This window comes from Coregonus clupeaformis, unplaced genomic scaffold (assembly GCF_020615455.1).
Source record: "Coregonus clupeaformis isolate EN_2021a unplaced genomic scaffold, ASM2061545v1 scaf0030, whole genome shotgun sequence".
Lineage (NCBI taxonomy): Eukaryota > Metazoa > Chordata > Actinopteri > Salmoniformes > Salmonidae > Coregonus > Coregonus clupeaformis.
The window spans coordinates 716,668-729,650 of NW_025533485.1; the positions used below are offsets into that span (position 1 = coordinate 716,668).

The 12,983-nt window shown below is 45.3% G+C and overlaps 1 protein-coding gene across 1 annotated transcript in view; it reads left to right on the top strand.

Moving 5' to 3' along the window:
- LOC121555305 (divergent protein kinase domain 2A) overlaps positions 1–12,983 on the top strand; it is a 93,367-nt gene that overhangs the window by 61,567 nt on the left and 18,817 nt on the right. Inside the window, exon 3 of the mRNA XM_041869130.2 lies at positions 4,131–4,434. Within this exon, the coding sequence (XP_041725064.2) occupies positions 4,131–4,434 (304 nt within the window). The remainder of the gene's footprint in view (positions 1–4,130; positions 4,435–12,983) is intronic.

The window sequence follows — 12,983 nt, forward strand, 5'->3', positions numbered from 1 at the left end:
CACACACACACACACACCGCACACACACACACACACACCGCACACACACACCGCACACACACACTGATTGAATAAAAAATACTGACAGTATGGCTAACAGGCAGCAGTCAGGTGGGCTCCAGTAAATGTTTTTTATTTTTTATTTTTTATTTTTCCCGTAATTTATTCCTTCTCACATCTGTAATTGTCTTAACTATATGCCTGGAGAAATGGATGGAGAGAGATTGCGCAAAAGAGAGAGTGAGAGAGGTGTAATGAGACATAGCCAATCCAGTTCCTCAGAGGGCTGCCCAGTTAGCCAACTACAGCTTTCGCACACTCTCCTCATTTCAGGTGTCAAATCAAATCAAATGTTATTTGTCACATGCTGTGAATACAAAAGGAATGCTTACTTACAAGCCCTTAACCAACAATGTAGTTTTAAGAAAGAATACCAAAAAAATACAATATAAAATAATACTAAATAAAAGTAACAAATAATTAAAGAGCAGCAGTAAAAATAACAATAGCGAGGCTATATACAGGGGGTACCGGTACCGAGTCAATGTGCGGGGGCACCGGTTAGTCTAAGTAATTGAGGGAATATGTACATGTGGGGAGAGTTATTAAAGTGACAATGCATAGATATAGACAGAGAGTAGCAGCAGCGTAAAAGAGGGGGGAGGGGAGGGGGGGCAATGCAAATAGTCTAGGTAGCCATTTGATTAGATGTTCAGGAGTCTTATGGCTTGGGGGTAGAAGCTGTTTAGAAGCTTCTTGGACATAGACTTGGCGTTCCTGTACCGCTTGCCGTGCGGTAGCAGAGAGAACAGTCTATGACTAGGGTGGCTGGAGTGTTTGACAATTTTTAGGGCCTTCCTCTGACACCGCTTGGTATAGAGGTCCTGGATGGCAGGAAGCTTGGCCCCAGTGATGTACTGGGCCGTACGCACTACCCTCTGTAGTGCCTTGCGGTCGGAGGCCGAGCAGTTGCCATACCAGGCAGTGATGCAACCAGTCAGGATGCTCTCGATGGTGCAGCTGTAGAACTTTTTGAGGATCTGAGGACCCATGCCAAATCTTTTCAGTCTCCTGAGGGGGAATAGGCTTTGTCGTGCCCTCTTCACGACTGTCTTGGTGTGTTTGGACCATGATAGTTCGTTGGTGATGTGGACTCCAAGGAACTTGAAGCTCTCAACCTGTTCCACTACAGCCCCTTCGATGAGAATGGGGGCGTGCTCGGTCCTCTTCTTTTTCCTGTAGTCCACCATCATCTCCTTTGTCTTGATCACGTTGAGGGAGAGGTTGTTTTCCTGGCACCACACTGCCAGGTCTCTGACCTCCTCCCTATAGGCTGTCTCGTCGTTGTCGGTGATCAGGCCTACCACTGTTGTGTCATCGGCAAACTTAATGATGGTTTTGGAGTCGTGCCTGGCCATGCAGTCATGAGTGAACAGGGAGTACAGGTGGGGACTGAGCATGGACCCCTGAGGGGCCCCCATGTTGAGGATCAGCGTGGCGGATGTGTTGTTACCTACCCTTACCACCTGTCAGGAAGTCCAGGATCCCGTTGCAGAGGGAGGTGTTTAGTCCCAGGGTCCTTAGCTTAGTGATGAGCTTTGAGGGCACTATGGTGTTGAATGCTGAGCTGTAGTCAATGAATAGCATTCTCACGTAGGTGTTCCTTTTGTCCATGTGTGAAAGGGCAGTGTGGTGTGCAATAGAGATTGTATCATCTGTGGATCTGTTGGGGCGGTATGCAAATTGGAGTGGGTCTAGGGTTTCTGGGATAATGGTGTTGATGTGAGCCATGACCAGCCTTTCAAAGCACTTCATGGCTACAGACATGAGTGCTACGGGTCGGTAGTCATTTAGGCAGGTTATCTTAGGGTTCTTGGGCACAGGGACTATGGTGGTCTGCTTGAAACATGTTGGTATTACAGACTCAGTCAGGGAGAGGTTGAAAATGTCAGTGAAGACACTTGCCAGTTGGTCAGCGCATGCTCGGAGTACACGTCCTGGTAATCCGTCTGGCCCTGCGGCCTTGTGAATGTTGACCTGTTTAAAGGTCTTACTCACATCGGCTACGGAGAGCGTGATCACACAGTCGTCCGGAACAGCTGATGCTCTCATGCATGTTTCAGTGTTACTTGCCTCGAAGCATACATAGAAGTGATTTAACTCGTCTGGTAGGCTCATGTCACTGGGCAGCTCGCGGCTGTGCTTCCCTTTGTAGTCTGTAATAGTTTGCAAGCCTTGCCACATCCGACGAGCGTCGGAGCCGGTGTAGTACGATTCAATCTTAGTCCTGTATTGACGCTTTGCCTATTTGATGGTTTGTCGGAGGGCATAGCGGGATATATTTTAAGCTTCCGGGTTAGAGTCCCACTCCTTGAAAGCGGCAGCTCTACCCTTTAGCTCAGTGCGGATGTTTCCTGTAATCCATGGCTTCTGGTTGGGGTATGTACATACAGTTACTGTGGGGACGACGTCATCAATGCACTTATTGATGAGGCCAGTGACTGATGTGGTGTACTCCTCAATGCCATCGGAAGAATCCCGTAATGTATGTGTGTGTTTGCCTTACTGCAATATTGAAGCTGCTTCCTTTATACACATATAACAAGGATGGAGGGCGAAATCAAATATGAAGGAACATTTCCCTGGCAATGCATTTCATAATGACAACACAACATGTTGAATTTACCAGCCCTGGTACTGATGCTAGGCTAACTGGCTATTTTAACTAGTTTCACAGAACAACTCACTGTTGAATCAACGTTTACCAGCTCAGTAACAACTCACTGTTGAATCAACGTTTACCAGCTCAGTAACAACTCACAGTTGAACCAACGTTGACATTTTAGTCATTTAGCAGACTCTCTTACCCAGAGCGACTTACAGTTAGTGAGTGCATACATTTTTCATACTGACCCCCCAATATATTTTGGGGACTTCTATGTGTTGTTCTGCGTTAATATCCCACGACTTTGTCAATATCAGGCACAGACTTCTACATTATCACTGTGTTAATTATCACTGTGTTTATTATCACTGTGTTTATTACCACTGTGTTAATTATCACTGTGTTTATCTCCTCTTTATTCTGTTCTAAAATGACCACCTTCCCTCCTCTGTCTCTCCCCCCCCCCCACCCGTATCTCTTATATGGTGTTGTTTTTAATGTTTTAAATGCAACTTTAACTAAAGTTCGATTTGGACTTTCCATTAGACAAGGGTTACAGCCCTTATTTCCTCCACACCTCTTTCTTCCACACCTCTTTCCTCCACACCTCTTTCCTCTTTCCTCCACACCTCTTTCCTCCACACCTCTTTCCTCTTTCCTCCACACCCCTTTCCTCCACACCTCTTTCCTCCACACCTCTTTCCTCTTTCCTCCACACCCCTTTCCTCCACACCTCTTTCCTCCACACCTCTTTCCTCTTTCCTCCACACCTCTTTCCTCCACACCTCTTTCCTCTTTCCTCCACACCTCTTTCCTCCACACCTCTTTCCTCTTTCCTCCACACCTCTTTCCTCCACACCTCTTTCCTCCACACCCCTTTCCTCTTTCCTCCACACCCCTTTCCTCCACACCTCTCCTCCACACCTCTTTCCTCTTTCCTCCACACCTCTTTCCTCCACACCCCTTTCCTCTTTCCTCCACACCTCTTTCCTCCACACCTCTTTCCTCCACACCCCTTTCCTCCACACCTCTTTCCTCTTTCCTCCACACCTCTTTCCTCCACACCCCTTTCCTCTTTCCTCCACACCTCTTTCCTCCACACCCCTTTCCTCTTTCCTCCACACCTCTTTCCTCCACACCTCTTTCCTCCACACCCCTTTCCTCCACACCTCTTTCCTCTTTCCTCCACACCTCTTTCCTCCACACCTCTTTCCTCCACACCTCTTTCCTCCACACCTCTTTCCTCCACACTCCTTTCCTCTTTCCTCCACACCTCTTTCCTCCACACTCCTTTCCTCCACACCTCTTTCCTCTTTCCTCCACACCCCTTTCCTCCACACCCCTTTCCTCCACACCCCTTTCCTCCACACCTCTTTCCTCCACACTCCTTTCCTCCACACCTCTTTCCTCTTTCCTCCACATCTCTTTCTTCTAATAACCCACATCCCTCCTTTCTCTCCTACAGAGTTTCCCGTCAGACGAGGGCTGGCCGTTTGCCAAGTACCTGGGAGCGTGTGGTCGCGTGGTGGCAGTGAACTACGTCGGTGAGGAGCTGTGGTCTTTCTACAACGCTCCGTGGGAGAAGAGGGTTGACCTGGCCCGACAGTTGATGGACATCGCTGAGCAGCTCACCAACAACGACTTCGAGTTCGCCCTCTACCTGCTGGACGTGAGCTTTGATAACTTTGCCGTGGGGCCGCGGGACGGCAAGGTCATCGTGGTGGACGGCGAGAATGTCCTGGTGGCCGACAAGAGACTCATCAAACAAAGTGAGTTGTTGTTGTTGTCACACCACTTGGGGGGGGTGAGTCATGTATTAGGGTTGCAAAGCTACCGGCAGTTTACCAAAGTTACCGGAATATTTTGCAATTTTAGTGACACATTTTATACTTAAATAACTTGTGAAAAATGTAGTTTTTTAAAAATATCTTTGTCCATATTGTCCACGAGTTTAGACCACATGGTTGAAGAGAAAATAGCCTAATTAATGAAAAAAGCATGTCATCAACAATGTAATTATTTTCAATGAACTCTGCAACTCTTCCAATTATTGACGTTTTTCACAAATACCAGCAGTTTAGCACCAAAACATTTACAACAAAGACATATTAGCATAGTTAAATAAATATCATTTTACCCTCATTTTACCCTCATTTTAAACACCAATGGTATTCACTGAGTTTATGGTTTATGTTTAGGATAGTGTGTTACAGCTTTGTCATTCTATTTTTATTTTTAAATAATCTTATTTGATTATTTTATATATTTTACATGTGATAAGGCCACACGGAAGGCCAGAGATGATTACGGACACCTGTGATAATCTGAAGAACCCAAAAGGGCCACTAGATGTCTTGTGGTAATTGGATTGTCTGAGATACAGTGACAGTACTGTGAAAGTTTCCAGTAATAACCTAACCCCTCTCTCCCTTTGTAACCCTAGTGTTCGTCTGGCTGTGATATATCCAACAAGATACTCAGTTTCTCATCGAAATTCAACGTATTATGGATGAACGTCTTATTTTTGACGCATTCGTTCCGCGTGGTTACTGGGTTAACTTTGCGTGGTTAACAGGGTTAAAACCGAAAACAACTCAAATGTTAACAGTTTAGGCATTAAGTAAGGTTAGGGGTATGGTTTGGGGAAGTCTTAAAACAAAATAATAGAAAGAAACCAATTCGCCATTACCATGAAGGATCATCAAGTCTTCTCACGGCTTGCTAGAGCATTGTGAACTGTGCAGCAAGCTTCGGCTCCGAACGTCATGAGTTGGCGCCCAGTGCTGGGCGATTATTATTATTGATGTTTTTTGTGAGCGCTGAGGAAGGCATATATCGATTCTCTCAGGACCTTTTCAAACGTCCGAAGTCTGTTTCTAGTGATCAGGCAGGATAAATGAGGAGGTGTGTTTGTGTGTGTGCTGTTTTCTCTGTTGCTATGACACCCGGTGTCTTTGTTTGCGGTTCTCGTGCCTGTGTGTCTCCTAGCCATCCTTGTTCTGTTACCATCACCTGCTTTCCTCTGTGTTGTCAACACTACCACACTACATTACCACACTACACTACTACACTACATAACCACACTACACTACTACACTACCACACTACATAACCACACTACACTACCACACTACATAACCACACTACATAACCACACTACATAACCACACTACACTACCACACTACCACACTACCCTACCACACTACACTACCACACTACACTACTACACTACCACACTACACTACCACACTACACTAACCACACTCACACTACTCACACTACACTACCACACTACCACACTACACTACCACACTACACTACCACACTACACTACCACACTACACTACCACACTAACCACACTACACTACCACACACTACCACACTACACATAACCACACTACACTACCACACTACACTACCACACTACACTACTACACCACATAACCACACTACACTACCACACTACACTACCACACTACATAACCACACTACACTACCACACTACACTACCACACTACATTACCACACTACACTACCACACTCACACTACCACACTACACTACCACACTACACTACTACACTACTACACTACATAACCACACTACACTACCACACTACACTACCACACTACACTACCACACTACACTACCACACTACACTACCACACTACATAACCACACTACACTACCACACTACATAACCACACTACACTACTACACTACATAACCACACTACACTACTACACTACATAACCACACTACACTACTACACTACATAACCACACTACACTACCACACTACACTACCACACTACATAACCACACTACACTACCACACTACACTACCACACTACCACACTACCCTACCACACTACACTACCACACTACACTACTACACTACCACACTACACTACTACACTACATAACCACACTACACTACCACACTACACTACCACACTACATAACCACACTACACTACCACACTACACTACCACACTACACTACTACACTACATAACCACACTACACTACCACACTACACTACCACACTACATAACCACACTACACTACCACACTACATAACCACACTACACTACCACACTACATTACCACACTACATTACCACACTACACTACAACACTACCACACTACACTACCACACTACACTACTACACTACTACACTACATAACCACACTACACTACCACACTACACTACCACACTACACTACCACACTACACTACCACACTACACTACCACACTACACTACCACACTACATAACCACACTACACTACTACACTACATAACCACACTACACTACTACACTACATAACCACACTACACTACTACACTACATAACCACACTACACTACCACACTACATAACCACACTACATTACCACACTACACTACCACACTACATAACCACACTACATAACCACACTACACTACCACACTACATTACCACACTACACTACTACACTACATTACCACACTACACTACTACACTACCACACTACACTACTACACTACCACACTACACTACTACACTACCACACTACATAACCACACTACATTACTACACTACATTACCACACTACACTACTACACTACATAACCACACTACACTACTACACTACATAACCACACTACACTACCACACTACATAACCACACTACACTACTACACTACATAACCACACTACACTACCACACTACATAACCACACTACATTACCACACTACACTACCACACTACATAACCACACTACATAACCACACTACACTACCACACTACATAACCACACTACACTACTACACTACATAACCACACTACACTACCACACTACATAACCACACTACACTACCACACTACACTACTACACTACATTACCACACTACACTACTACACTACCACACTACATAACCACACTACATAACCACACTACATAACCACACTACCACACTACACTACCACACTACATAACCACACTACCACACTACACTACCACACTACATAACCACACTACCACACTACACTACCACACTACATAACCACACTACCACACTACACTACCACACTACACTACTACACTACACTACCACACTACACCACCACACTACATAACCACACTACACTACTACACTACCACACTACATTACCACACTACACTACTACACTACATAACCACACTACATAACCACACTACACTACTACATTACCACACTACACTACTACACTACATAACCACACTACATAACCACACTACATAACCACACTACACTACTACATTACCACACTACACTACCACACTACACTACCACACTACATAACCACACTACACTACCACACTACATAACCACACTACACTACCACACTACATAACCACACTACACTACTACATTACCACACTACACTACCACACTACACTACCACACTACATAACCACACTACACTACTACATTACCACACTACACTACCACACTACATAACCACACTACATAACCACATAACCACACTACATAACCACACTACATTACCACACTACACTACCACACTACACTACCACACTACACTACTACACTACCACACTACACTACCACACTACATAACCACACTACACTACCACACTACATAACCACACTACACTACTACACTACCACACTACATAACCACACTACACTACTACATTACCACACTACACTACCACACTACATTACCACACTACACTACTACATTACCACACTACACTACCACACTACATAACCACACTACACTACTACATTACCACACTACACTACCACACTACATAACCACACTACACTACTACACTACCACACTATGCTACCACACTACATTACCCCACTACCCTACCACACTACCCTACCACACTACCACACTATCACATGACACTACTACACTACACTACCCTACCCCACTACCCTACCCCACTACCCTACCCCACTACCCTACCACACTACCACACTACGCTACCACACTATATAACATATTTCACACATGGGTGGATTAAACCGCTCTGATGTCAGTATGTGTTTCTCACCCTATCTTCTGATACTTAGTAGTATCTGTGATCTAGGCTTGTACCGGGAGTGGATCAGGGTGATGGTAATCTCTGTTAACCTAGAACTCAAATCTTGAATTGGGTCAGATAGTTGATTGAAGTTCTGGGACCGCCCTCTCAAAAGGAAACTCTCCCCCAGTTTAAGAGCGGCTTTATGATGTGTCCAAATGACCAGGGAAACAAACTCCGGAACTAATGTTGGCTCATTATCTCACACGTTCCATTGTCACGACAGATGCTACCGAAGATGTATTGGTAGTCTCTCCACGAGAGGTTAGGGTGATGGTACCTATAGGAAGATGTTACGTCTTACCGGTTCTGCTAGGGCTTTATGTCTTACATCAACTATCAAAGCCATGCACAGGCCTAACGGTAACTATCCAAGCCATGCACAGGCCTAACGGTAACTATCCAAGCCATGAACAGGCCTAACGGTAACTATCCAAGCCATGCACAGGCCTAACGGTAACTATCCAAGCCATGCCCAGGCCTAACGGTAACTATCAAAGCCACAGGCCTAACGGTAACTATCCAAGCCATGCCCAGGCCTAACGGTAACTATCCAAGCCATGAACAGGCCTAACGGTAACTATCCAAGCCATGAACAGGCCTAACGGTAACTATCCAAGCCATGAACAGGCCTAACGGTAACTATCCAAGCCATGCCCAGGCCTAACGGTAACTATCCAAGCCATGAACAGGCCTAACGGTAACTATCCAAGCCATGCACAGGCCTAACGGTAACTATCCAAGCCATGCACAGGCCTAACGGTAACTATCCAAGCCATGCCCAGGCCTAACGGTAACTATCCAAGCCATGAACAGGCCTAACGGTAACTATCCAAGCCATGAACAGGCCTAACGGTAACTATCCAAGCCATGCACAGGCCTAACGGTAACTATCCAAGCCATGCACAGGCCTAACGGTAACTATCCAAGCCATGAACAGGCCTAACGGTAACTATCCAAGCCATGAACAGGCCTAACGGTAACTATCCAAGCCATGCCCAGGCCTAACGGTAACTATCCAAGCCATGAACAGGCCTAACGGTAACTATCCAAGCCATGAACAGGCCTAACGGTAACTATCCAAGCCATGCACAGGCCTAACGGTAACTATCCAAGCCATGCCCAGGCCTAACGGTGCCACCACTGTGTTTGTGGGGGACTGGTGCCACCACTGTGTTTGTGGGGGACTGGTGCCACCACTGTGCCCTGTGACAGATAGGTGGATGTGTGGCCTGCGTGGGAGAGAGAGATGGGGACGGATCGTGACAAACACACACTGAGATAAAATGCTGGCCAAAGGACAAGGTCTGTCACCACAGAAGAGCAGATGGACACTCACTGTGTGTGTGAGAGTACACCTGTGTGTGTGTGTGTGTGTGTGTGTGTGTGTGTGTTTCCCTGCATGTATGCGTGTTTGATATTTTAGCACGAACATGGACACCTCTGTAGAATATCCCCCCTGACTGTGTCCTGTCCTTCGTGTGTGTTTCCCTCCCCTGACTGTGTCCTGTCCTTCGTGTGTGTTTCCCTCCCCTGACTGTGTCCTGTCCTTCGTGTGTGTTTCCCTCCCTGACTGTGTCCTGTCCTTTGTGTGTGTTTCCCTCCCTGACTGTGTCCTGTCCTTCGTGTGTGTTTCCCTCCCCTGACTGTGTCCTGTCCTTCGTGTGTGTTTCCCTCCCCTGACTGTGTCCTGTCCTTCGTGTGTTTCCCTCCCCTGACTGTGTCCTGTCCTTCGTGTGTGTTTCCCTCCCCTGACTGTGTCCTGTCCTTCGTGTGTGTTTCCCTCCCCTGACTGTGTCCTGTCCTTCGTGTGTGTTTCCCTCCCCTGACTGTGTCCTGTCCTTCGTGTGTGTTTCCCTCCCCTGACTGTGTCCTGTCCTTTGTGTGTGTTTCCCTCCCCTGACTGTGTCCTGTCCTTCGTTTGTGTTTCCCTCCCCTGACTGTGTCCTGTCCTTCGTGTGTGTTTCTTTCCCCTGACTGTGTCCTGTCCTTCGTGTGTGTTTCCCTCCCCTGACTGTCCTGTCCTTCGTGTGTGTTTCCCTCCCCTGACTGTGTCCTGTCCTTCGTGTGTGTTTCCCCCCCCTGACTGTGTCCTGTCCTTCGTGTGTGTTTCCCTCCCCTGTGTGCGTGCTAGCCAAAAGCCACACAGTGCAACCCTGTCATTTCAGCCTCTCTCTCTACACAGAGAAACTCTGCCTGCAAGGTCAACACTGCCTTTATACACAGACACATTTAGAGCCTGACAATCCAAGCTGCTTACTCTGGCCATTCAGTTTAAGCCATGAGAAAGAAGGAGAGGGGTAATAAGAGCTGGTAATGTGTTGGACGGGAGCTGACAATGTCTGCTGTAGTGGTGTCTGTCTGCCTGCCTGCCTGTCTGTCTGTCTGTCTGTCTGTCTGTCTGTCTAATCTATCTACCAGACTGTCTGTATTATAACGGTATAACGGTATAAAAGTATTCAGACCCCTTGACTTTTTCCACGTTTTGTTACATTACAGCCTTATTCTAAAATGGATTACAAAAATAAAATAATCTGCAATCTACGCACAATACCCCATAATGACGAAGTGAAAACAGGTTTTTTGAAATTTTTGCACATTTATACAAAATATAAAACAGAAATACCTTATTTACATAAGTATTCAGACCCTTTGCTATGAGACTCGAAATTGAGCTCAGGTGCATCCTGTTTCCATTGATGGGCTGTATGCAAATACATTTCTAGGCTCAAACTAACAGCTGACATGACTGTATTCTTTCTTCCTGGAATTGAATAAATACGTTTAACTAAAGTCCCTTCAGAGAGTATTCACACCCCTTGACTCAGCTGTGTGAATGAATACTTACAGTCAAAGTCAAAATTTTGGACACACCTACTCATTCAAGGGTTTTTCTTTATTTTTACTGTTTTCTACATTGTAGAATAATAGTGAAGACATCACAACTATGAAATAACACATATGGAATCATGTAGTAACCAAAAAAGTGTTAAACAAATCAAAATATATTGTATATTTGAGATTCTTCGAAGTAGCCACCCTTTGCCTTGATGACAGCTCTGCACACTACTTTTGACTGGTAGTGTATGTGTGTGTATATATACAGTTTAAGTCTGAAGTTTACATCCTCTTAGGTTGGAGTCATTAAAACTCGTTTTTCAACCACTCCACAAATTTCTTGTTAACAAACTATAGTTTTGGAAAGTCGGTTAGGACATCTACTTTGTGCATGACACAAGTCATTTTTCCAACAATTGTTTCCAGACAGATTATTTCACTTATAATTCACTGTATCACAATTCCAGTGGGTCAGAAGTTTACATACACTAAGTTGACTGTGCCTTTAAACAGCTTGGAAAATTCCAGAAAATGATGTCATGGCTTTAGAAGCTTCTGATAGGCTAATTGACATAATTTGAGTCAATTGGAGGTGTACCTGTGGATGTATTTCAAGGCCTACCTTCAAACTCAGTGCCTCTTTGCTTGACATCATGGGAAAATGAAAAGAAATCAGCCAAGACCTTTTGTTGTAGACCTCCACAAGTCTGGTTCATCCTTGGGAGCAATTTCCAAACGCCTGATGGTACCACGTTCAACTGTACAAACAATAGTACGCAAGTATAAACACCATGGGACCACGCAGCCGTCATACCGCTCAGGAAGGAGATGCGTTCTGTCTCCTAGAGATGAACGTACTTTGGTGCGAAAAGTGCAAATCAATCCCAGAACAACAGCAAAGGACCTTGTGAAGATGCTGGAGGAAACAGGTACAAAAGGTCTATATCCACAGTAAAACGAGTCCTATATCGACATAACCTGAAAGGCCGCTCAGCAAGGAAGAAGCCACTGCTCCAAAACCGCCATAAAAAAGCCAGACTACGGTTTGCAACTGCACATGGGGACGAAGATCGTACTTTTTGGAGAAATATCCTCTGGTCTGATGAATCAAAAATAGAACTGTTTGGCCATAATGACCATCGTTATGTTTGGTGGAAAAAGGGGGTGGCTTGCAAGCCGAAGATCACCATCCCAACCGTGAAGCACGGGGGTGGCAGCATCATGCTGTGGGGGTGCTTTGCTGCAGGAGGGACTGGTGCACTTCACAAAATAGATGGCATCATGAGGAAGGAAAATTATGTGGATATATTGAAGCAACAGGGGGATCTCTCTACTAATATTCTGACATTTCACATTCTTAAAATAAAGTGGTGATCCTAACTGACCTAAGAC